The 20,709-nt window shown below is 57.3% G+C and overlaps 2 protein-coding genes across 2 annotated transcripts; one reads left to right on the top strand and one right to left on the bottom strand.

Annotated features, from left to right (window-relative positions):
- The first annotated feature begins 127 nt into the window (after nt 1–127).
- Nucleotides 128–7,219, top strand: CHMP1A (charged multivesicular body protein 1A). Its single transcript, XM_061138380.1, has 7 exons — nt 128–268; nt 2,600–2,619; nt 4,179–4,256; nt 4,819–4,965; nt 5,218–5,346; nt 5,632–5,819; nt 5,986–7,219. The coding sequence occupies exons 1-7, from the start codon at nt 262–264 to the stop codon at nt 6,005–6,007; spliced, it is 591 nt and encodes a 196-aa protein (XP_060994363.1). The 5' UTR covers nt 128–261; the 3' UTR covers nt 6,008–7,219.
- Nucleotides 7,220–14,436: 7,217 nt separating this feature from the next.
- DPEP1 (dipeptidase 1) lies at nt 14,437–20,470 on the bottom strand. Its single transcript, XM_061134356.1, has 10 exons — nt 20,250–20,470; nt 16,498–16,630; nt 16,132–16,264; nt 15,891–16,041; nt 15,703–15,772; nt 15,389–15,565; nt 15,216–15,300; nt 15,059–15,134; nt 14,807–14,942; nt 14,437–14,722 (listed from the first exon to the last, which is right to left on the bottom strand). Exons 1-10 carry the CDS (start codon nt 20,351–20,353, stop codon nt 14,555–14,557), a joined length of 1,233 nt encoding a protein of 410 aa, XP_060990339.1. The 5' UTR covers nt 20,354–20,470; the 3' UTR covers nt 14,437–14,554.
- Nucleotides 20,471–20,709: the final 239 nt, after the last annotated feature.

The raw sequence follows: 20,709 nt of genomic DNA, 5'->3' as shown, positions 1-20,709 counted from the left end.
CTGCACCACAGTGGGCGCCCTGCTCACTGACTCACAGACGCCCGACAGCCGCCAACCAAGCCCGCGCGGTCACCACGGCAACACCACCGCCCGCGGGACCAGCCAGTCCTCTCGCGAGAGCGCCCCGCCGCCGGAAATAGGTGAGACCCGGAAGTGCCCTCCCGCCCTCCGGTGCTCTCGCCAGTCCCGGTCGGTTCTGTTGACGCCGCTGGAAGATCCTGTGGGTCTGCCTTTCCCAGGCCTGCCGCTGCCGGACCAGCCATGGACGGTGAGAGGCCGCCGCCCTCCGGGGCTGCACGGGGCGGGGTCGCCTTTCCCGCGGGCGGGGCTTAGGCGGGCGCCCCTGGCCTCGATTCCAGACCCTGAAACCCGATCCCGGACTCCGGGGCCTGAACCTGGGACCCTAGTCCCCGACCGCATAACCCTGGACCCCAGTCCCCGACCCCATAACCCGGGACCTCGACCCAGAACTTCGATACCAGAGCCCCTTCTCTGATCCCCGCCCACTTCCCCGGCTCTCCCCAGCGACCGGCTGCTCCTGCCACCGCCCCCGACCCCCGCTTGCTAAGCTGCGGTAGTGTTGAGGGACATCAGGGATTTGGGCCCTGGGATTCCGGGTCAGAGGGCACCCGAAAAAGAGGCAGTTGTACCAGTGCCCCCAGAACACTACCAAGAGAAATAAGAGCTAAGGCAAAAAATCCTCATTAGGTACAGGCACAGAAGTTCTTGAGGTAGGAACCGTATGATCCCATTCCGCAGATGGGAAAACAGAGGCTGGAAGGGAGTCCGTGCAGGCGCAGGCCCCAGGTGGCTTGGCCGTTCATCTGGTCCTCCACAGCCAGCAGTACCACCTCAGGGCTCTCTGCCCTGCTCTGCCTAGGATCAGGAAGCATCCGTGATAAAATGAAGATAGGTACATTTGCTAGAATGTTTCAGTGCTGGTGTGACAGAGAGATGGAATGTCATTGTGGAGAAGGAAATTCTATACAAATTGCCTCAGAGAGAAGATGAAGGCACCCAACGCCCAGCACACACACAATTGGGTTTTGCCCCTCATACTCAGCTTAAGCTCCCCAGGGAATTCTGTTTTCCCATATCCTTTTCCTCCAGGGCCAGGTTTTGCCCTGTGGAGTCTGTCCCTCCCACCGGAGTCTGGGCCACACCCAACACATCCTTGCTGTCCCCCGAAGTAAGCACACTGCCTCCCACCTGCTCTAGATGCACAAGACAACCTGGCCTTGCCCAGGGCCTGCGCTTGTGGGTGGCAGGTGTACAGGGCCCAGGGGAGCTCTTGGCTGGGAGCCTTCACCTGCCCTTATGGGTCTGGATTCTGGTTCCAGGGTTTTGTTTCTTCATTCTGGGCTAGTGTGGTAAGCAGTTTCAAAAATCATTTCCCAAATTTAGGAATGAGATACACTGAGATAGTTTTAAGATGAACCCCAAACTACCTAGCTCTTGAGTTTGGGTGAGTGGCAAATTCAGATACCAAGGGACTTTGCCAGTAACACATGTGCACATGCACGTCTCCAGTTGGCCATTGCAGATTTGATGGCTCAGAAATGGCAACTCCCATGGAGAGTGGTCTCTGTGGGCCAGCTCTTTTACAACTTAAGAATCATCACCCTTTGTTGTTGTTTTTTTTCATCACTGTTTTTATCCATGAAAAACAGACTGTCAAGTACTATTTTCTTGGGCTCCAAAAGTCACTGCAGATGGTGACTGCAGCCACGGGATTAAAAGACACTTGCTCCTTGGAAGAAAAGCTATGACAAACCTAGACAGCATATTTAGAAGTAGAGACATCACTTTGCCAACAAAGGTCCTTCTAGTCAAAGCTATGGTTTTTCTAGTAGTTATGTACAGATGTGAGAGTTGGTCCATAAAGAAGTCTGAGCACTGAAGATGCTTTTGAACTGTGGTGCTGGAGAACTCTTGAGGATCCCTTGGACTGCAAGATCAAACCAGTCAATCCTAAAGGAAATCAACCCTGAATATTCATTGGAAGGACTGATGCTAAAGCTGACGGTCCAATACTCTGGTAACCTGATGTGAAGAGCTAACTCACTGGAAAAGATCCTGAGGCTGGGAAAGATCGAGGGCAAAAGGAGAAAGGGTGGCAGAGGATGAGATGGTTAAATAGCACTGCCAACTCAATGGTCATGAGGTTGAGCAAACTCCAGGAGATAGTGAAAGACAGGGAAGCCTGGCGTGCTGCAGTCCATGGAGTTGCAAAGAGTCAGACAAGACTTAGCAACTGAACAACAAATAGTAAACCTTACTAGATTGGGGAGAACTCCCAAGGGTCCTTTGTAAAGCTGCACTGATTACAGACCATACTGAGTTTTCACTGTGGGCTGTGCTCATACTCTTAAGGTCAGCTGGTGCTGTCCAGGTGTTTCCTAGAGGTGTCAGGGGGTCAGGGTAACTCTCATTGCCCGAGCTTTGTGGCTAACAAGGTGCCAAGCTGGTGTAAGTGGGCCTCCCTGCAGGCCCCAGTTCTATGCCAGCTCTTCACATTTAGGGGAGGTAGTGACCCCATCAGCTGACTAGGAGTGCTGCTTGTCACATTCCTCACCGTCTTTTAATCATCTCTTTGCAGACACCCTGTTCCAGCTGAAGGTATGTGCTGATCAGCCTTTCACCCTGACCCTATCCTGGTGGTTGTCAGTGGGGACAGATGGTGCGAGTCACACTTGGGACAGTGCTCAGCCAGACTGATGACCGAGGGGTCAGGGACACGCCTTGCTGGCTTTTCTTGGGCTGAGCGGAAGCGGGTCACTTGGACTCGTCTGTGAGGGTGGCTGTGTGTACATCCCGTAAACGTTCCATGTAGTGTTTAAAATGGTGGCCTCACGTCCCTCAGAGTCACACATGGGACAGCATTCTTTCTGGCGGCTAGCATCCTTCCTGCCTGCGATGTTGGCAGGCTCTGTCCGAGTTCCTTAGTCCCTCAGAGGGAACACCCACGCGGGCTCTGAAGGACAAGGGAGTGAGGTTGTCCGATCCCGACTGTAGCAGCTGCACTGGCTCAGCCCTGGGGCCTCCAGACCAGATTCCCAGTTTCAGGACAACCTGGACTTTTCCCCGAGGAACGGAGGGCAGGAGGTAGACACACAAGAAACCTTTTCTCTACAACAGGACATCCCGAGTGACTCTGGCTGAGAGAACACTGCTGGCCTCTGGGAGGCCACTTGTTCCCCTGGCTCATCTGGGCCTTCTCCCTGCCAGCTTCTAGTCAGCAGAGGCCTGGGGGCCGCTCTGACCATGGCTGAGGTGTGCGGGGCCACGCCAGGGGCTCCGTGTTGGAGCTGACTGGTGGGTCCCAGGGCACCTGGCCAGAGGAATGGACCTTGTTTAGCAGCAGTAGATGGTGGCCTGGTGTGTACATCGGGGTGGGTCAGGGCCGGGTAAGGCTGGATTCGGCAGGCAGAGGACTGGAGGCCCTGGAGCCGCTGACGTGAGGGGCCCTGGTGGGTGGGACGGGAGAAGGGCGGTGCCGGCCCGCCTAGCTGTGCACAGCGACACCTGACGCCAACCCTGCTGGGCACCTGGAGTGGGGCTCCCAGGACTGAGGAACTGATTTTTTACTTGTACATAATTTTAAGTAATTTAAACTTAAACAGCCACATGGATCTAGTGCCTACTGGACTGGACAGTGTAGGAAGAGAGAATGGTCCAAGGGTCAGGCAATGCAGATGTTGATTTGAAGGCCTCTCAGGATTGAGTTTGATGACCAGGAAGGGGGTTGATTTTGGAGAGAGCGCCCTGTGGCCATGAGCCTGCAGTTAGGGAGCTGGGGACCTATATAGGCCAGACCACAGGAGCAGGGCATATGTCGGCCTGAGGCCTGGACACCAAGGCATTCACCTGTTCGCTTCACAGCCAGACGGCAGGAGGAGGTCAGAGAGGGAGGGATTTACGCTGGTGAGACCTGTGGGCAGTTTCTCAGCAGGCCCCCAGCTGCTGTTCTATGAAACAGGCTGAAAGGTGGGGCCCAGGCCCCAGCAGCCAGCCTGTGTGTGGAGGGAAGGCAGTTGCAGGCACAGCTCATGGACAGGATGATGGGAGGGGAGCGGGTTGTCCAGCAGAGGCAGCAGTCCCTCAGGTGGACTTGAGGCCCAGGAGGGCGGGGAGTGGGCCGTGCAGGCTGCTGCGGTGACCCGGCCTCCTTACCTCAGTTCACGGCGAAGCAGCTGGAGAAGCTGGCCAAGAAGGCGGAGAAGGACTCCAAGTCAGAGCAGGCCAAGGTGAAGAAGGTGAGTGTGGGCCCTGATGCGGCCGGGCCGTCCTGTTGGTCCTGTGCTCTGACCCTCCGTGGGGTGGGGCGAGGCTGGAGGCTTCTGGGGTTGCCCCCACTCTTGGGGGACTTGCTTGCAGCCACTGGTTACAGCTGTTGAGTGGCTGCAATAGCTCCTGGGCTGTTGGCCGATCTGAGTGACCTGGTGCCCTGGGGAAGAAAAGGAATGCAGCCGACCATGCGGTCTGAAGCCTTGTCCCCCAGAGGGTCGGCACTGGCCACACTGGCCTTTCCAGCTCTGCTTCCAGGTGGACAGATGCTGTGTGTGACCCAGGAGGAGCTGAGGGGGCTGGGCATGGCAGTGGAGAGGACACCTGGAAAGGCGGCCATGGTCTTTGGGCTTGGCTTTCTTTTGTCTGATCCTCTTTGGGGGCCGGTTGGGGCCCTGGTCCTAGACACCTTCACTCCAAGACATTTCTGGGGAGAACGCCTGGGGAAAGGCTGAGAAGGGGCCACCCCCCCCACCAGCAGACAGAGCCCGAGGACGGGACCCCAGCTGGCCTCTCCCTCCTGAATTTCAGGCCCTTCAGCAGAAGAATGTAGAGTGTGCACGTGTGTACGCCGAGAACGCCATCCGCAAAAAGAATGAAGGTGTGAACTGGCTCCGCATGGCGTCCCGCGTGGATGCCGTGGCCTCTAAGGTGCAGACAGCCGTGACCATGAAGGGGGTGAGTATTTGGCCAGCAGCCGTGGCTGGCTCGTGCTGGCAGAGTTGAGGGTGCAGCTGGGACAGGGGTCACCCCGGGATTCCCTCTCTAGAGTCAGGCAGGTGCCAGACACACCCCGAAGGCTCTTAAGTGTCCACGGCCTGCGTCTCCTCCTGTCCGTTCTTCCATTGACAGCATTGTCTGGGGATGTGCCATGCAGGGACCCATGGGGCCTGAGGGCCCTGCCCACCTCCTCATTCCTGCCTCTGCCAGGTGACCAAGAACATGGCGCAGGTGACCAAAGCCCTGGACCGAGCACTCAGCACCATGGACCTGCAGAAGGTCTCTGCGGTGATGGACAGGTTCGAGCAGCAGGTGCAGAACCTGGATGTACACACGTCGGTACGTAAGCCCAGGTGTGCCGGTGATGGCCGCGTCTGCTCCCTCCCTCCACCTGAGGCAGTGAGGCAGTCACCCCCTGGGAGCCTGGTTCCTTGTGTGGAGTCCAGACCAGCCCACAGAGGTCCAGCAGGGGAGAGGGGGCCCGGGGCTGGGGTGGGTGCCCTGCGGGCAGCTGTGCCCCAGGCCCAGCACTCTGGAGAGTGTGCGCTGGGGAGAGCGCCAGAAGGGGCTGGAGGGACAGAGGGAGTCCCGGGGCGCCCTGACTGCCCAGCACTCCACCCCCAGGTGATGGAAGACTCCATGAGCTCGGCCACCACGCTGACCACGCCACAGGAGCAGGTGGACAGCCTCATCCTGCAGATCGCGGAGGAGAACGGCCTGGAGGTGCTGGACCAGCTCAGCCAGCTGCCCGAGGGTGCCTCTGCTGTAGGCGAGAGCTCTGTGCGCAGCCAGGAGGACCAGCTGTCCCGGAGGTGGGTGGGGCGGTGGGAGGGGCGCAGAAACTCGGTCCCCTGTGTCTGCAATGAGGGTGGGAGGCGTCAGGCAGTCACCATAGGAGAGGAGGAAGGCAACTAGGACAGCCTGGAAGAGGTGAGGGAGCTGTTACGGGGCTTCAGAGGGTCCTGTTGTTGTTTGCAGGTTGGCTGCCCTGAGGAATTAGCAGAGCCGGCCCCAGCGCCCCTTCCTGGCCTGGGGGAAGACTGGGAAGGCCGCCTCCACCCCCTCCCTCTGGTCTGGCCTTTCTGTCGAACAAGCCTACAGCCTGCGACAGCACTGGCCCCTGCTGCTCTCAGCCTCTCACCTGCCAGCCCTGAGACTCTTCCTCTTGTCTGAGTGTGGGCGTGGGTCTGTGCCCTGCAGGGTGAGTTTGCACAAACTTCTGACTTCTGTGAGTGATTTCTGTGACTCTGGGCCAACCAGCTGGGCAGTCTGAAGGCTCCCTCCATCCACCACCTGCTAAGAAATTCACAGGGACTGGCCAGTGGTCTCCATGTGGATATGGGGGCCTTCAGACTCCATGATGGCAGACTCATGGGGAGCAGTCAGCCAGCCGGGGTCAGGGCGGCTCCCTGTTGCCAGCTTCCCCCGACCCCCAGGCTCCCTGCTCCAGCTGGAACCTGGTCCTGCTGCTGGATGGGCTCAGGCTCTTCCCCCTCCTGGGGGGACGTTTTTCCCGTAATTGTAGTAACAGGGTGCCTCCCCTGACTGGCTCTTGCTGCATGGCGGGCCCACGCCATTGACTTTGAAGCTGGAGTGATAGATAGGAGAGCCACAGTGGGGCCCGCGGCAGCACTGGTTCAGATGACATGCGGGAGTCTGAGAGGAGCTTCAGACAGGCTGCGCGTTTCTGTTTTCTTCAGTTCCTAAAGTTTACTTCGTTTTCCTGAAGCTCCCAGGGTTTTTTGTTTTTGTTTTTGCCAAAAGAGAAGGAACAGTAGACAGGAAGCGTCAGCTGGCGAGCACTGGTGGTCGGTGCTGACCAGAGGCCTCGGACCAACCGTCCTCACAGCGATGGCTCTTGTGGACAGAAATGTGGGAGAGCTTTCCCAAGGCTCACTGCATTTCCTTCCTCCAGGACTTGGAGGCCACAGGTGTTCTGTACAGTAAAATAATGGTGTGAGACCAGAGAGACAGGGAGTCAAGAGTGTCTGGTTTTTCTTATGTGATGACCACCTCGCCTTACACTCTCGTCATCCCTTGGGGTTCCCATGTGCTGGGGGTCCCAAGAGGGTCCAAAGTGTGTCCCCAGGGGGTGTGGAGCCCCACCAGGACACACAGTGGGGGCAGAGGCTACTCCTCGTCAAAAGGCAGCTGGTGAAGCTTGCCTTTTCCTGAAATGCTGTTCTGAGTAAAAAAGATTGACTTCTGAAAACCGTTTCCATCTTTCTTTCAGTGGCTGGCGGGAAGCGGGAGGAGGATGGGGGTGGGTGCTTGGCGTGTGGTCCAGCCCCAAGGACAGGCTATTGCGTTCCTGAAGCAGGCCGGTATGGGTAGTGTGAGGAGTGAGATTCCCAAGCCCTGCTCAGTCCGACTCGATAGGATCCAGTTTCTTTACGATTTTACTCTGAAATAACTTTAAACTGCTACTAAAATTGCAAACCTATTGCACAGCATCGGTATACTTTTATGTACGCGCTTTCCTCACCTCAGGCCTCTAAATTACCCAGGAACCAACTGAGAAAACTGCTCCAACCCCAAGTGTGAGACAGGCCCTCTGGTTTCTCTGACCTGGATGGCCACTGTGTTTACACCCCTGAGCTCACAGGAATCACCTCTGGGCACCGTGCTATGTGCATTGGAAACTGCGCCCAGACACTTGCTGCGTGCACCCCCCACTGTGGGCCCCCGTGTGTACACCTTATGGACAACGTGAAGCACCACAGCATGCCGCTACCTGTGCACCAGAAGCATATTGGTCCACCCCGCCGCAGCCCCACGTGCTTCAGCAACAATGTTCGTACCCCTTCCGTATTCACAAACATCCATCAGGGCATTTCCTGTGTGTTACAGAAACTATGTCCAGGCACCCCGCACAGTACAAACTAGAAACTATGTTCCCATACCCGCTGTGTACACCAGAAGCTACCTCTGGGCACCACCCTGTAGGAACCAGAAAACACGGTCCTCAACCTCTCGGTGCTCCATAAACTGTGTCCTGGTGCCCCCTTCTGTGCACCAGAAGCCATATCTGTGCACCCTCACAGCGGGTGTGGGGACCACCTCTGTGGGCCCCCATGTGTGTACCAGAAAGCATGTTGGTGCGCCGCTCCCTACCCCGTGAACACGTGAGGCACGGCGGTATGCCCCTATGTATGTCCAAGAACCAGAATAGTGCACCCCACCCTCAGTATGCTCCAGAAACTATATCCGTCAGCTCCTCTGTACTCAGTGAAACCGCATCCGGGCCGCCACCTGTGAGCTGCAGAAACTACTTCCGGGCAGTTCCTGTGTGAACAGAAACTACATCCGGATACCCCCTTGTGTGCACCAGAAACCGCATCCTTGCGCCCCCATTGTGGGTGCAGGAACCAGGTATGTGGGCACCTGTCTGTGCAACAAAAGCATGTTGGTGCATCCTCCTGTGCACACATTAGGGACAACAGGATACCACTGTACACGCACGGATCAGATTGTTGCAACTCTCTGTATGTTTCAGAAACTACTTCCGGGCACTTCCTGTGTGCATCAGAAACGTCCGGGCACTACCTGTGTGTGTCATAAATAACGTCCCGGTATTTCCTGTGTGAATCAGAAACAACATTCGGAATCCCTTATGTGCACCTGAAACCAAATCCGTTTGCTGCCACGGTGGGCGCAGACACCAGGTCTGTGGGCACCCACATGTGCACTGAAAGCATGTTGGTGCGGCCCCCTGTGGACAGGTTAGGCACGACAGCATGACACTATGTATATGCGTAGGAATCAAATTGTTGCATACCTCTGTGTGCCAAAACCTTTGTGTGGATCACAACGAACTGTGGGAAATTCTTAAACAGATGAGAATACCAGACCACCTGACCTGCCTCCTGAGAAATCTGTATGCAGGTCAAGAAGCAACAGTTAGAACAGGACATGGAACAACAGACTGGTTCCAAATCAGGAAAGGAATACGTCAAGGCTGTATATTGTCACCCTGCTTATTTAACTTATATGCAGAATACATCAAGTGAAATGCCGGGCTTGATGACGCACAAGCTGGAATCAAGATTGCTAGGAGAAATATCAATAACCTCAGATATATAGATGACATCACCCTTATGGCAGAAAGCAAAGAAGAACTAAAGAGTCTCTTGATGAAAGTGAAAGAGGAGCGTGCAAAAGATGGCTTAAAACTCAACATTCGGAGAAGTAAGATCATGGCATCCAGTCCCATCACTTCATGACAGATAGATGGGGAAACAATGGAAACGGTGACAGACTTTATTTTGGAGGGGCGGGGGGCTCCAAAATCACTGCAAATGGTGACTGCACCCATGAAATTAAAAGATGCTTGCTCCTTGGAAAAAAGCTATGACCAACCAAGACAGCATATTAAAAAGCAGAGACATTACTTTACCAACAAAGGTCTATCTAGTCAAAGCTATGGTTTTTCCAGTAGTCATGTATGGATGTGAGAGTTGGAGTATAAAGAAAGCTGAGCGCCGAAAAATTGATGCTTTTGAACTGTGGCGTTGGAGAAAACTCTTGAGAGTCCCTTGGACTGCAAGGAGATCCAACCAGTTAATCCCAAAGGAAATCGGTCCTGAATAATCATTGGAAGGACTGATGCTGAAGCTGAAACTCCAATAGTATGGCCACCTGATGCGAAGAACTGACTCATTTGAAAAGACCCTGATGCTGGGAAAGATTGAAGACGGGAGGAGAAGGGGACAACAGGATAAGATGGTCGGATGGCATCACTGACGCAATGGATATGAATATGAGTAGGCTCCAGGAATTGGTGATGGACAGGGAAGCCTGACGTCTTGCAGTCCATGGGGTCACGAAGAGTTGGACACGACTGAGCGACTGAACTGAACTGTGTGCTCCAGAAACTACATCCGGGCATTTCCTATGTGACTCAGACTCTACGTCTGGGCGCCCCGGTCCTTATGTGCACCAGAAACATCCGTTCGCCTCCACTGTAGGCACAGACAGCATGTCTGTGGGCACGCAGGTGCTCACCAACAGCATGTTAGCGCGCCCTCCAATGGACATGTTAGGCTCAACTGCACGCCATTATATGTATAGACAGGAATGCAGGAAGTCAGGGCACTTCCTGTGTGTATCAGAAACAACTGCCCGGGCACTCCCTGTGCGAATCAAAAATAATGGTCCCGGCACCCCCTTATGTTCACCTGAAACCACATCCGTTGACACCATACTCTGGACCCAGAAACCAGATGTGGACACCCACTTGTGAACCAAGATTATGTTGGTGCACCCTCCTGTGAACACGTTAGGCATGACAACATTCCACTGTATATATACTAGGCAATCAGATTGCTGCCTCACTTCGGGTGCATCAGAAACAACACCGGGCACTTCCTCTGTGCATTAGCAGCAACGTGCGAACACTCCCTTATGTGGAACAGAAACCACATCCGTTCTCCCCCACTGTGGGCACAGAAACCAGGTCTATGGGGACCCATGCGTGTGCCAAAAGCGTGTTCCTTCGCCCTCCTGTGTACACGTTAGGCACAACAGAGTGCCGCTGCTAAGTCGCTTCAGTCCTGTCCGACTCTGTGTGACCCCACAGACGGCAGCCCATCAGGCTCCCCCGTCCCTGGGATCAGCCAGGCAAGAACACTGGCGTGGGTTGCCATTTCCTTCTCCAACGCAGGAAAGTGAAAAGTTAAAGTGAAGTCGCTCAGTCGTGTCCAACTCATAGCGACCCGATGGACTGCAGCCTACCAGACTCCTCCGTCCATTGGTTTTTCCAGGCAAGAGTACTGGAGTGGGGTGCCATTGCCCTCCCTGGAGAGTGCCGCTATATATGTACAAAAATACATCCAGGCACTTCCTGTGTGCTCCAAAAACAACGTCCGGTCACTTCCTGTGTCCATCGTAAATAATCTCCGGGCATTTACTGTGTGTATCATATAATCTCGGTACTTCCTGTGCGTATCATTTCCGGCACCCTTTTATCTGCACCTGAAAGCCCATCCATTCACCCCCAGTGTTCACTCAGAAACCAGGTCTTGGGCGCCCTCCTGGGGACATTTTAGGCACAACATGGCATTGGAATCCTACTGTTGCATCGCTCTATGTGCATCAGAAACAACGTGCGGCACCGCTTATGTACACCAGAAACCGCATCAGTTCGCTCCCACTGCGGGCACAGAAACCCGGTCTTTGGGCACCCATATGTCCATCAAAAGCATGTCAGTGCGCCCTCCTGTGGACACGTTAGGCACGACAGCATGCTACAAGCTATGCTGAGGTATACGTCCGATCACTTCCTGTGTATGATAAATAACCTCCGGGCACTTCCTGTGTGCATCTAAACGTCTGGGCAACCCCTTATGTGCACCATAAACCACATCCGTTCGCCCCCACGGTGGACGCACAACCTATGTCTGTGGGCACCCGCGTGTGTACCGAAAGCATGTTGGTGCGCCCTCTTGTGGACATGTTCAACACGACAACATTCCACTATATTTGTGCGGGAATCAGATCCTTCTGTGTGCTCCAGAAACTGTGTCCGGGCACTTCCTATGTGTATCAGAAAGTACTTCCGGGCAGCTCCTGTGTACACCCGAAACCACATCTGTGGACGGCACTGTGCACGTGGGAACTACATCTGTAGGACCCCAGGTTTGTACCAGAAAGCATGTTGGTGTGCCCTCCAGTGGACACGATGAAGCACTACAGTATGCCCCTGTGTGTGCGTCAGAACCAGATTGGTGTACAGACGCCCTCTGAGTTCCAGAAACTCTGTACCCCTGAGCCCTTCTGTACTAAGGGAAACCACATGCGGGCAGCAACAGGTGTGCCTGAAACTACGTCAGGGCAGTTCCTGTGTGCACCGGAGAGGACTTCCGGGCACCACCCCGCTCGCCTCCCCACCCCGACGCGAACTAGATACTATGCTCCTGTACCCCCTTGTACACCAGAAATGACCTCCAGGCATGACTCTGTACGAATCAAAAAATACCTTCCTTTAACAACCCCTCGGTGCTCCAGAAACTGCCTCCAGGCACCCCCGTGTGAGGACCAGAAGCTACTTCCATGCACAGCCTTGTGTGCCCCTGAAAACGGGAGGCACAACAGCATGTGTGCCCCAGATCCCGAGTGGTGCACCCTGCCGCTGTGTGCTCCAGATACTGTCCGTGTGCCCCTCTGTACTCACTGGAACCCCATCCGGGCAGCCTCCTGTGTACCCCGAAGCTACCTCTGGGCAGCCCCTGTGTGCTCCAGAAACTAGTCTGCCCAGCTGGCTGCACCCCTGTGAGACGCTCTTGCCCACCAGTGGACAGAGTTTGTGCAGGGACTCTGTTGGGGCCCCTCGTGCATTGTCAGAAGGCCCTGCTCTCAGTCAAGCCCTCTGGGCAGTCTGTTAGATTCGATGGTTCGGGTTCTGGGGCGGGGCGGGGCGGTGCTTCACAGTCTGTCTGAGCTTGATCGGTTTGGGCATGTGAACCCCTAACAGGGTTCTAGAGCCAGAACCGCAGTTAGGTCCCTGCCCTTTGTAACCACCCGCCCGCCAGAGTGACAGCCTGTGGCTCTGGGCTACCCCTTGTCCCTGCTCCAAGCACATCTTGGTTTGAACCTGGCCTGAGACTCCATGTTGACTGGTTGTGAAGCAGGAGGCAGACGGGCGCGCGCGCGCACGCGCGCGCACACACACACACACACACACACACACACACACACACACACACACCCCACCCCCACCCCCAAGCAGGGTAAAACAATTGGAGATTCATTCTCTCTTGAGGGAAACTCCAAGACAAGAATAGCAGGGCAATTAAGGGAAGAGGCTGGGCCCTACTCAAACCACCCAGACCACACATATACAGAAAAACCTCCTTAGAAGCCAAAGAGGAGTCATGTCAAAGGATGGTCTACCCAGAAGCCTTTTCGGTAGGATCCATTTTGGCTATGAGAGGCACGCACTGATGGGAGGATTCTGAGATATACCAAACATGGACCGTGAACTAGGAAAATCAGAATGACTGACCAAAGGAAACCGAGAAGTGCCCCATAAAAGTAAATCTAACTGCCAGGAGGATGTAACTCAGGGACTCCCCCTCTCCCTGAGTCCGCTTTTGTGCTTATCCACACAAACTGTACTATTTTTCCTCTTAATAAATACTTTACTTGTTTCACTATTTTCTGTCTTTGTGGAAATTCTTCCCTGTGAAGCTGAAGGGTCAGGGCCCTCTGTCACTGACCACTGGTCTAGCAGCTAGAATCTGGTGCTCTCATCTCCACAACCCAGCCCAACCTCTGACTGGGAACCCAAGCCTCTCTTCAAGCCGTTCTTCAGGCTGAGGCCACTGGAGATTAGTTGCAGAATGGCTGATATGGGCTCTGCCCAGGGAGACAGCCCTCTAGGGGCTCCAGAATGGACTCCACGCTGCCGGCTCAGTCATGGTACCTGCCTCCATGGAGCCTATTACCAGGAGCCCCAGGAAAGGCTGTGGGCCTGCAACTCCAAGGGTGAATGAGGCGCGAGCAGAGGGATTTCTATAACCAGATTCTGGGGACAGCACTTGATCTATTGCCTCGGGGTGTGGTTCCAGTGTGATGAAGGTGATTTCAGATGGATTTAAAGCATTTCTTATGGGAAAATCCCTCCCCATTAGCAAATTTAGGCCTGCCCACCTGCAGCCCACCAAGGTCCCCTCCTGCCTCCTCCAGCCAGGCTAGGTAAATCAGTGGCAGCAGCTGGGGGAGGTGGGAATAATTAGCCAACTCAGGACAAAAACCTTCGACTTGAGTTTTTCCTCCTTTAACATTAAACTGATCCCAAGTGTCAGCAAATACCCACAGTGTCCCAGCTTGTGACTCTAGACCTCCCTGAGAGGGTGCCAGCTGGCTGGCAGGCATGGGTTGGTAGCAGTGTTCTCGGGGCCTCTGGCCTGGAAAAGCAGGGACATGTTGGGGGTCTTGTCTGGAGTCTGTCAGCCACTAAGTTATTAATCTCAAGACACATCCACCAAATGACCGGGCTGGGGAGGTGCTGAGCCCGGGTGGGAAGCCCTGCGCTGTAGGATCTGTGTTCACCATATGTGGAGGCCCTGCGGGGCTGGGAGCCTCCCTGCTCCAGACCTTTATACCAAGAGAGACTGGCCCAAGGGGCGGGCACATAAGTGTGAGTCCATTGGGAGTATATATGTGCATGCATGAGTGAGGATGTGAGGGTGTGGGGTGCAGGTGTGCACACACGAGCATGCATGTATGTGTGTTTGTGTGTGTGCCTATGTACAAGTGCATGTGAGGAGGTGGCAACTGAAGCCTGGATTTATGAGCCTCCAGCAATATCCACACAGGGTTTCTCAGAGCCTGACCCTGCTGGCCCTGACCTTCAGGACTCAGGCACTCGTGTGTCCAGGTGTCCAGCCAAAGGCCCCTCCAGGGCTACGGTTGCCGATGACATGAGAGTTGAAGGCTTGGTGCCTTTATTGAGGGTCCAGCTGTGCCTGTTTATTCTACTGCCCAGGAGCCCTGCAGCCCGCCCAGGATTGGGCAGGGAATCACAGCCATTCCAGCCCCCAGAGTGTCAGAGAAGATACAGGCTGAGGAGGAGGGTCACAAGGGAGGCCAGCAGGGCCCCTGGCTGGAGGTGGAGGATGGGAGCCGCTGAGTAGCCGTACTTGGTCCTGCAGGAAGCCTCCAGCTGGCCCAGTGGGATGGGCTCCTCTCCAGGAGCCTGCTTGTGATCACTAACCTGGGGACAGACACGGGTCAGCTGCCTGTCTGAGGGCAGGAGAAGGTCGGGGGGCGCGGCGGGAGCATGGCAGTCCCTCCTCACCTGCTCCACAGCCTCGAAGACCCTCAGCAGGTTTTCAGCCAGGGCACCCCTGACCTCCGCCTCCGTCCACTGTCTCCTGAGCAGCTCAGCGACCAGGTCTGGATACTTGGACACATCCTCCAGCCCGGAGGGGAGCCTGAGATGTGGGCAGAGAGCCAGAGTCTGCACCCTGGGGGCCCCACCCCAAGCCCTGGTGCCCTCAGAGCTCCCTTCCTCCGCTCCCCACAACATATGGGCAGTGTCTTGCCTTACCTGGACACGCCATCGTAGTCCCCACCAAAGCCCACGGCTCCAGCTCCTGCAACCTTCTTGATGTAGTCCAGGTGGTCTGCATGGAGGCAGCACATGAGGCCTCGCAAGAGGGACATCCCCCCCCACTCCCGCACTGCAGCCATACAAGCCCACCTACCTGCCACTTGGGACAAGTTGGCCTCCGCTTTGCAGGAAACGTAGTCATTGTAGAAGTTCACCATCACCAGGCTGCCCGTCTGCTTCTGCAAGGGAGAGAGAGGGTGGAGCTGGGGGCAGGGCAGCCAGGCTGCAAGGGCCAGCCCAGGGCAGAGGCAGCAGCCCCACCCTCACCACCAGCTGCAGCACGTGGTCCGGCACGTTGCGATGGTGGTGGCACACGCTGTAGGCCGAGGAGTGGCTGAAGACGACCGGGGCCTTGGACAGCTGCAGAGCGGCCTCCATGGTGGCCACGGATACGTGGGCCAAGTCGATGATGACGCCCAGCCGGTTCATCTCCTTCACGACGCTCTGAGGGGGGACGGGATCAGGGGACCTGTCCAGCCCAGAGGGTCATGGACGACACCCTGGGACCAAGCAGGCTGCACTGCGCCCACTTGTGTTCACATGACCTTCTGGGGCTCATCATCGCCCCGTCCTCCACTCACCTGCCCAAAGGATGAGAGGCCTTGACTCTGGGCTTCGTCCTCTCCTGTGTCCACCAGCCAGTTGTCGGCCCTGGGAGAGCAGAGAGTGGGAGCCGGAGGGGAAGCGTGACCCACCCACCTGGGGCCTCTTCGGAGAACAGCAGGTACCCCAGGGTCCCTGCCCCGAGACCCGACCCGGGGCTGCTCACCAGGGCGTGTTGCAGCTGTGGGTGAGAGTCAGGTAGCGCATGCCCAGGTGGTAGAGCGCCCGCAGGACACCCAGGCTGCTGTCGATGGAGTGGCCGCCCTCCACGCCAACCAGACTGGCCACCTTCCCCTCCTGAAAGGCCTGCCGGATGCCTGGGGAGTGGGGCTGCACCGTGAACGGACAGCCCAGCGGCTCTGCTCAGGACGGCCCCCCACCTGGCCCCCGGGGGCGCTGGCACCCACCTGCGCTGTCCGTGACACACAAGAAGGTCTCCGGGTAGAGCTGGCACATGCGCTGGATGACGTCAATCTGCTCCAGCGTCCGCTTCACCGAATCCTTGTTCTGGGTGTCGCAGGGCGTGTACGCAGACCAGAACTGGGGGCCACGGTGGGGAGGGGCTGGGAGCCGAGTGGTCGGAAACCAGGCCCTGCCCCTGCTCAGGCATACAGGCCTGGGGCTCCCCTCGCGCCCCAGAAGTCCTCCCCACAGCCTGGGTGGCTATCGGAGCCCCCGCGAAGGGCCCAGGGAGGTACGCGGCCACGAGTGACAGGCGCCAAGGGAGGAGCGGGTGGGCTCCGCGCGTGGGCGGGCTCAGAGCCGGACCCTACCTGGGCCCCCACAAAGCCAGCCTTCAGCTTGGGGATGTTGGTGTGCGTGCCGTTCAGGCTGGTCAGGTTGGCCCTCGGGTCCTGAAGCTGATTGTTGAACTTGTTCAGCAGCTGCCAGGGCAGGTCATTGTGCCTGGAGGGGCCAAGAGGGGTCAGTATGGGGTTTCAGGACAGCTTCCTCCCAGGCAGGCTGACCCTTCTCTGGCTCCTCTTTTAGCGGCTGAGGACTAGGAGGGTCCCAGGGTGATTGCTGTTACCTGAACACACCTGAGCACAGGTGAGCTTCTCAGCTGGCCCCACCCCCAGGCCAGGTCAGCGAACTGAGCCCTAAGCCGTCAGGTCTTCTCTCCCCGAGCCTTGCACTGGGGAAGAGGGAGGGGCGCACACTGGCTTGGCTTCAAAATAGGGGGGGTGGGGGGTGGGGGGCCGGGCGGTTAAAACAATCTCCATGGATAAGACTGGTTGCCATGGGCTTACTGGGTGTAGGGCCTCGGCGAGATTCACAGATTAAAGACGAAATTCTAGGACTCCCTGGCAGTCCAGTGGTTACGACTCCGCGCTACCAATGCACGGGTGCGGGTTCCATCCCTCAGTGGGGAACTAAGACCCCGCCTTGGGGCGTGGCCAAAAGAGAAGCTGTAATCTCCCCTTGCAGGGACCGGGGGAAGTGAGGGGCGTGGCCTTCCCTGGGGGAGGGTGGCCAACGGAGCAGCGCGCCAGTGCAGAATTTGGGGCCCCCTCCGCACCTCCGCTCGCCCCGCAGACCCTCTATGCCTGGGCACAGTCTTGCACCATTTCCAAGAGGATCCTCTATGCTTCTAAAAGACAGGCCCTCTGAAGTCTTCCTGGGAGCCAGGAGGCGAAGAGTGCATTGGAGGTGGGGTTGGGGCAGACGGGGAGATGGGAAGGGCGGACAGGAGGGACCCGGAGGAGGAGGCGCAGGGGGCGCGGAGGGCTATCAGCCGCTGGGGAGTGGGCACCGGTGGGGCTGGAGCACCTTCTCCCTGGACCCAGCAACTGACAGAGGGGGAGCAGGAGCAGCCCCCAGGGGAGAGGCCGCTGGGAGCCACAAGCTCCAGATGCTGGAAGTGGCCTCGGCCCTTGGGACCTGATGAGAGAAGCAGAGTCTCAGGCCCAGCCTGGACCCTCTGTCTAGCTTTTATCAGCCTGTGTATACACACGCATGGGACGTTCAGGGAGCCGTGCAGGAAGCCTCCCGTCTGCATCCCTGGTCTGGTGACAACGGGGACACCTGGAGAGGGCCTTACTCCCACTGGGAGCCCTCCCATCCAGGCCTCCTCTGCAGCCCCGCAGCCAGGCCCGCTGTCCCCAGGACCCTCCCCCATCCCCAGCTCCGGCTCCCTCCTCATGTCTGTTTCTTCATCTCTTGGGTCTGCCTAGTTCAGATCAATCACTGTCTGGTAACACGGTGGTGGCCCAGGTTGTCCAGCCCCCTAGGGTGGGCTCTTCCTGCTGGTGGGAAGTGAGGGCTCCCTGGGCCCCACCCTGGGGCTCTAGATTGTGGAAGCTGCCCCAGGTGCCCTAGGCGGGGCTCCCACCCCAGCTGTGTTTTCTGCAAATTCTGAGATTTGACCGCTGGGCATGGCCTTTGCTGACTGAGAGGTGAATGAACTCCAGTGAGGCGAGGTCCTCACCTCATTGCAGGACTGGGGGGTGCTGTCCCTGGGGCAGCGTCACCGGGCAGGACTTTACTCCTTTGCTGGTCTAGGAAGTCCAGCCCCACCCTCCAGCTGCCTCCACTTTGTCCCTCCTTCCTCCCCTCAGCCTCTCCTCCCTTTGTAGGCCTCCGCTCTGTGGGCAGTACCACCTTTTGGAGCCTAGTGGAGCATCTCTCATTATCTTTGTGGCCTGGGTAGCATCCTCAGACATGATAGAGGACCTTTCCATTCTACTCAAAGAAGGGAGGAGAGGGTTCCTAGTGCTGGAGAGTGCTAGAAAGGACAACCAAATGCACACTTAGACCAGCTCTGGCATACGGATGTGATGTCTGGAGCTGGTGCAGCTGTGTTAAATCATGAGGTAACTGTGGGAATGCTGGCTGCACTATTGTGGAATGCTGTGCCAGGGCCTCCTCTGCACTTCTCTGTGGTTAAAGCTACTTCTTTGTGTCTCTTACCTACACTGCTTTTGCTTTTGTCAACCTAGTTTTAGTTTTCTAAGACTTTGGATAATCCCAGATCCCAGCGTCCTGAGTACTCCTGGCTGTCTGGGCTCTGTGAGCCATCTTACCTCCAGCATGGACCTCTGGACAGCTCCATTACCTAGACAAAGACCCCCTCTCCCTGTGTCCGGCTGCCCTGAGTCCTCCAGAATGAAGGAACAGCTTCCCTGGTTCATTCTGTGGCATCATCTTCCTATGCTTGCTGGCCTGGGATGCCCAGTCCCTGAACTGGGACCTGTGAGACAGCAGGGCCTCCCGGGTGGGAGCCAAGGGCAGCGGCCTCTGCAGAAAGCTCTCTATACCTGTGGGGCAGGCGAGTGGCAAGCAGGGGGAACAGGAGGTCCAGGAAACACGGGAAGGAGTGGTCGGGGGAGGGCTGTGGGAGGGAGGGAAGGTAGGGTGCACACTGACCCTTGATGGCCACTTCCGTCTCTAGGGCTACCCTGCAGCTCCCGGCAGGTCTTATGTGACAAGACACTCACTTTCGCTGCTTTTCCTGTAGAGCTTTTGTCCAACAAAACCCAGCAGCATGTAGTGTTCTCCTAACCTTCCCGGTACCCAAGAGCCAGCGCACACCAGATACTGTTCCTCTGGGCTGCGTGCAGCCAGTGTGCTGGGCACCATGGCAGGCTGAGGGCAGGAGAGCAGGCGGGGCGGGAGTGTGTGTGCAGGTGGTGTCCTTCCCAGGGCTCTGGAAGTACTCGGGGAACTGTGGCCAGGATCAGGGGAGGGGGCCCGGCCAGGCCTGCCTGTAGCATCGAGGGGCCCCAGGGGCCGCTGTGAGGACTTTTGTTTGTTTGTTTTTATTGTTCCAAGCTCAGTGGGAGTCACGGCAGGGGGTGAGCATGAAGGACAGGGGTGGGACTTGGGTCTCCAAGTCTCCCCCTGGCTGCAGTGTGAGACCTGACCTCGAGCCTGTGGGAGGAGGGGACGGTCAGAGGTGCAGGCCTGACCCCAAGCAGGGGGTGGGGTGGTGGGGGAGGGTAACTGAAGGGGACAGGCGGGCCCAGGTTAGCTGTAACATCAGGGAGTGACAGGGTATCTCTAGGGTCTTGGCTGGAATGGTACCCGTGGGAGTGGGTGCCCAGGAGCTTGTCTGGGGCAATGAAGGGTGACATGCCTCCATGAGGTCAAGCTGGGACTTGATGGGGTCACGCCAGGTGGATGGGGCAGGTGGGTTTGACAAGAGGGTCTCAAGAAGAGGGGTCAAGAGGGCCGGCACGGTCTCCCCAATGCTACCCTCCCTGCCCTTCCTGTGAGGCAGGGCCCCTAGCACCCCCTTCCCGAGCTGGGATCAGGAAGTTCAGGTTGGGCTCAGGTACCCCGGGAGCTGCTGAGGTGCGGTGGCCTAGCCACTCACCCCCTTCCTGCTTTGTTCCCACAGACCCTCCTCTGCTGAAGTCTTTGTGGCCCTGAGATCCCACAAAGAGTCCAGCAAAGAGCAAAGGCCTTGTTTCAGTTGGAGAGACCGAGTCTCAGGGAGACAGGGCAGTGCCTGTCTCAGGTCACAAGAGCCTTGATCACAGCTCCCCCAGCCCAGACCCCAGACCCGTCCCGAGTGGCTGCTTACCCGTCGATGACAGGCGTGCTCTGCATGAGTCTCACCGCGTTGTCCCGGAACTGGTCTGCAGTGCAGACAGCCACCAGGGGCCAGAGCCACCAGCTGGCCCACATGACGCCGTCCCTGGGCACCTGCTGCCTGCCGCGGCTGTGCGTCTATCCTGACCAGCTGTCCTGCCAGAAGACGGAGGCCTTTGGTCCAGGTGATTGCTGCCCAACTTCCTGTTTATCGGTAATCAGCGCATTCCCTGTGAGGGTGGGAAGATGGGAGTTCCTGGACCCCGTGGCTGGGCGTCGCTGTCTGAGGCTGGGCGTCATTGTGCGAGCCAGGCCCAGGTGCAGTAAAACACAAAAGGCGGAGCTGCTGTCCAGAGGACAGGAGAAGAGGCGGGGAGGCCCGGTCACCTCCACACCCCACCCAGGACCCAGCCTGAGGTCTGCAAACAAGATTCGATTTTGCGTCCTTGAAT

Source organism: Dama dama, chromosome 4 (assembly GCF_033118175.1).
Source record: "Dama dama isolate Ldn47 chromosome 4, ASM3311817v1, whole genome shotgun sequence".
NCBI lineage: Eukaryota > Metazoa > Chordata > Mammalia > Artiodactyla > Cervidae > Dama > Dama dama.
Note: the sequence above shows the minus strand (reverse complement) of the source record. Positions and strands in the feature narration are given on the sequence as shown.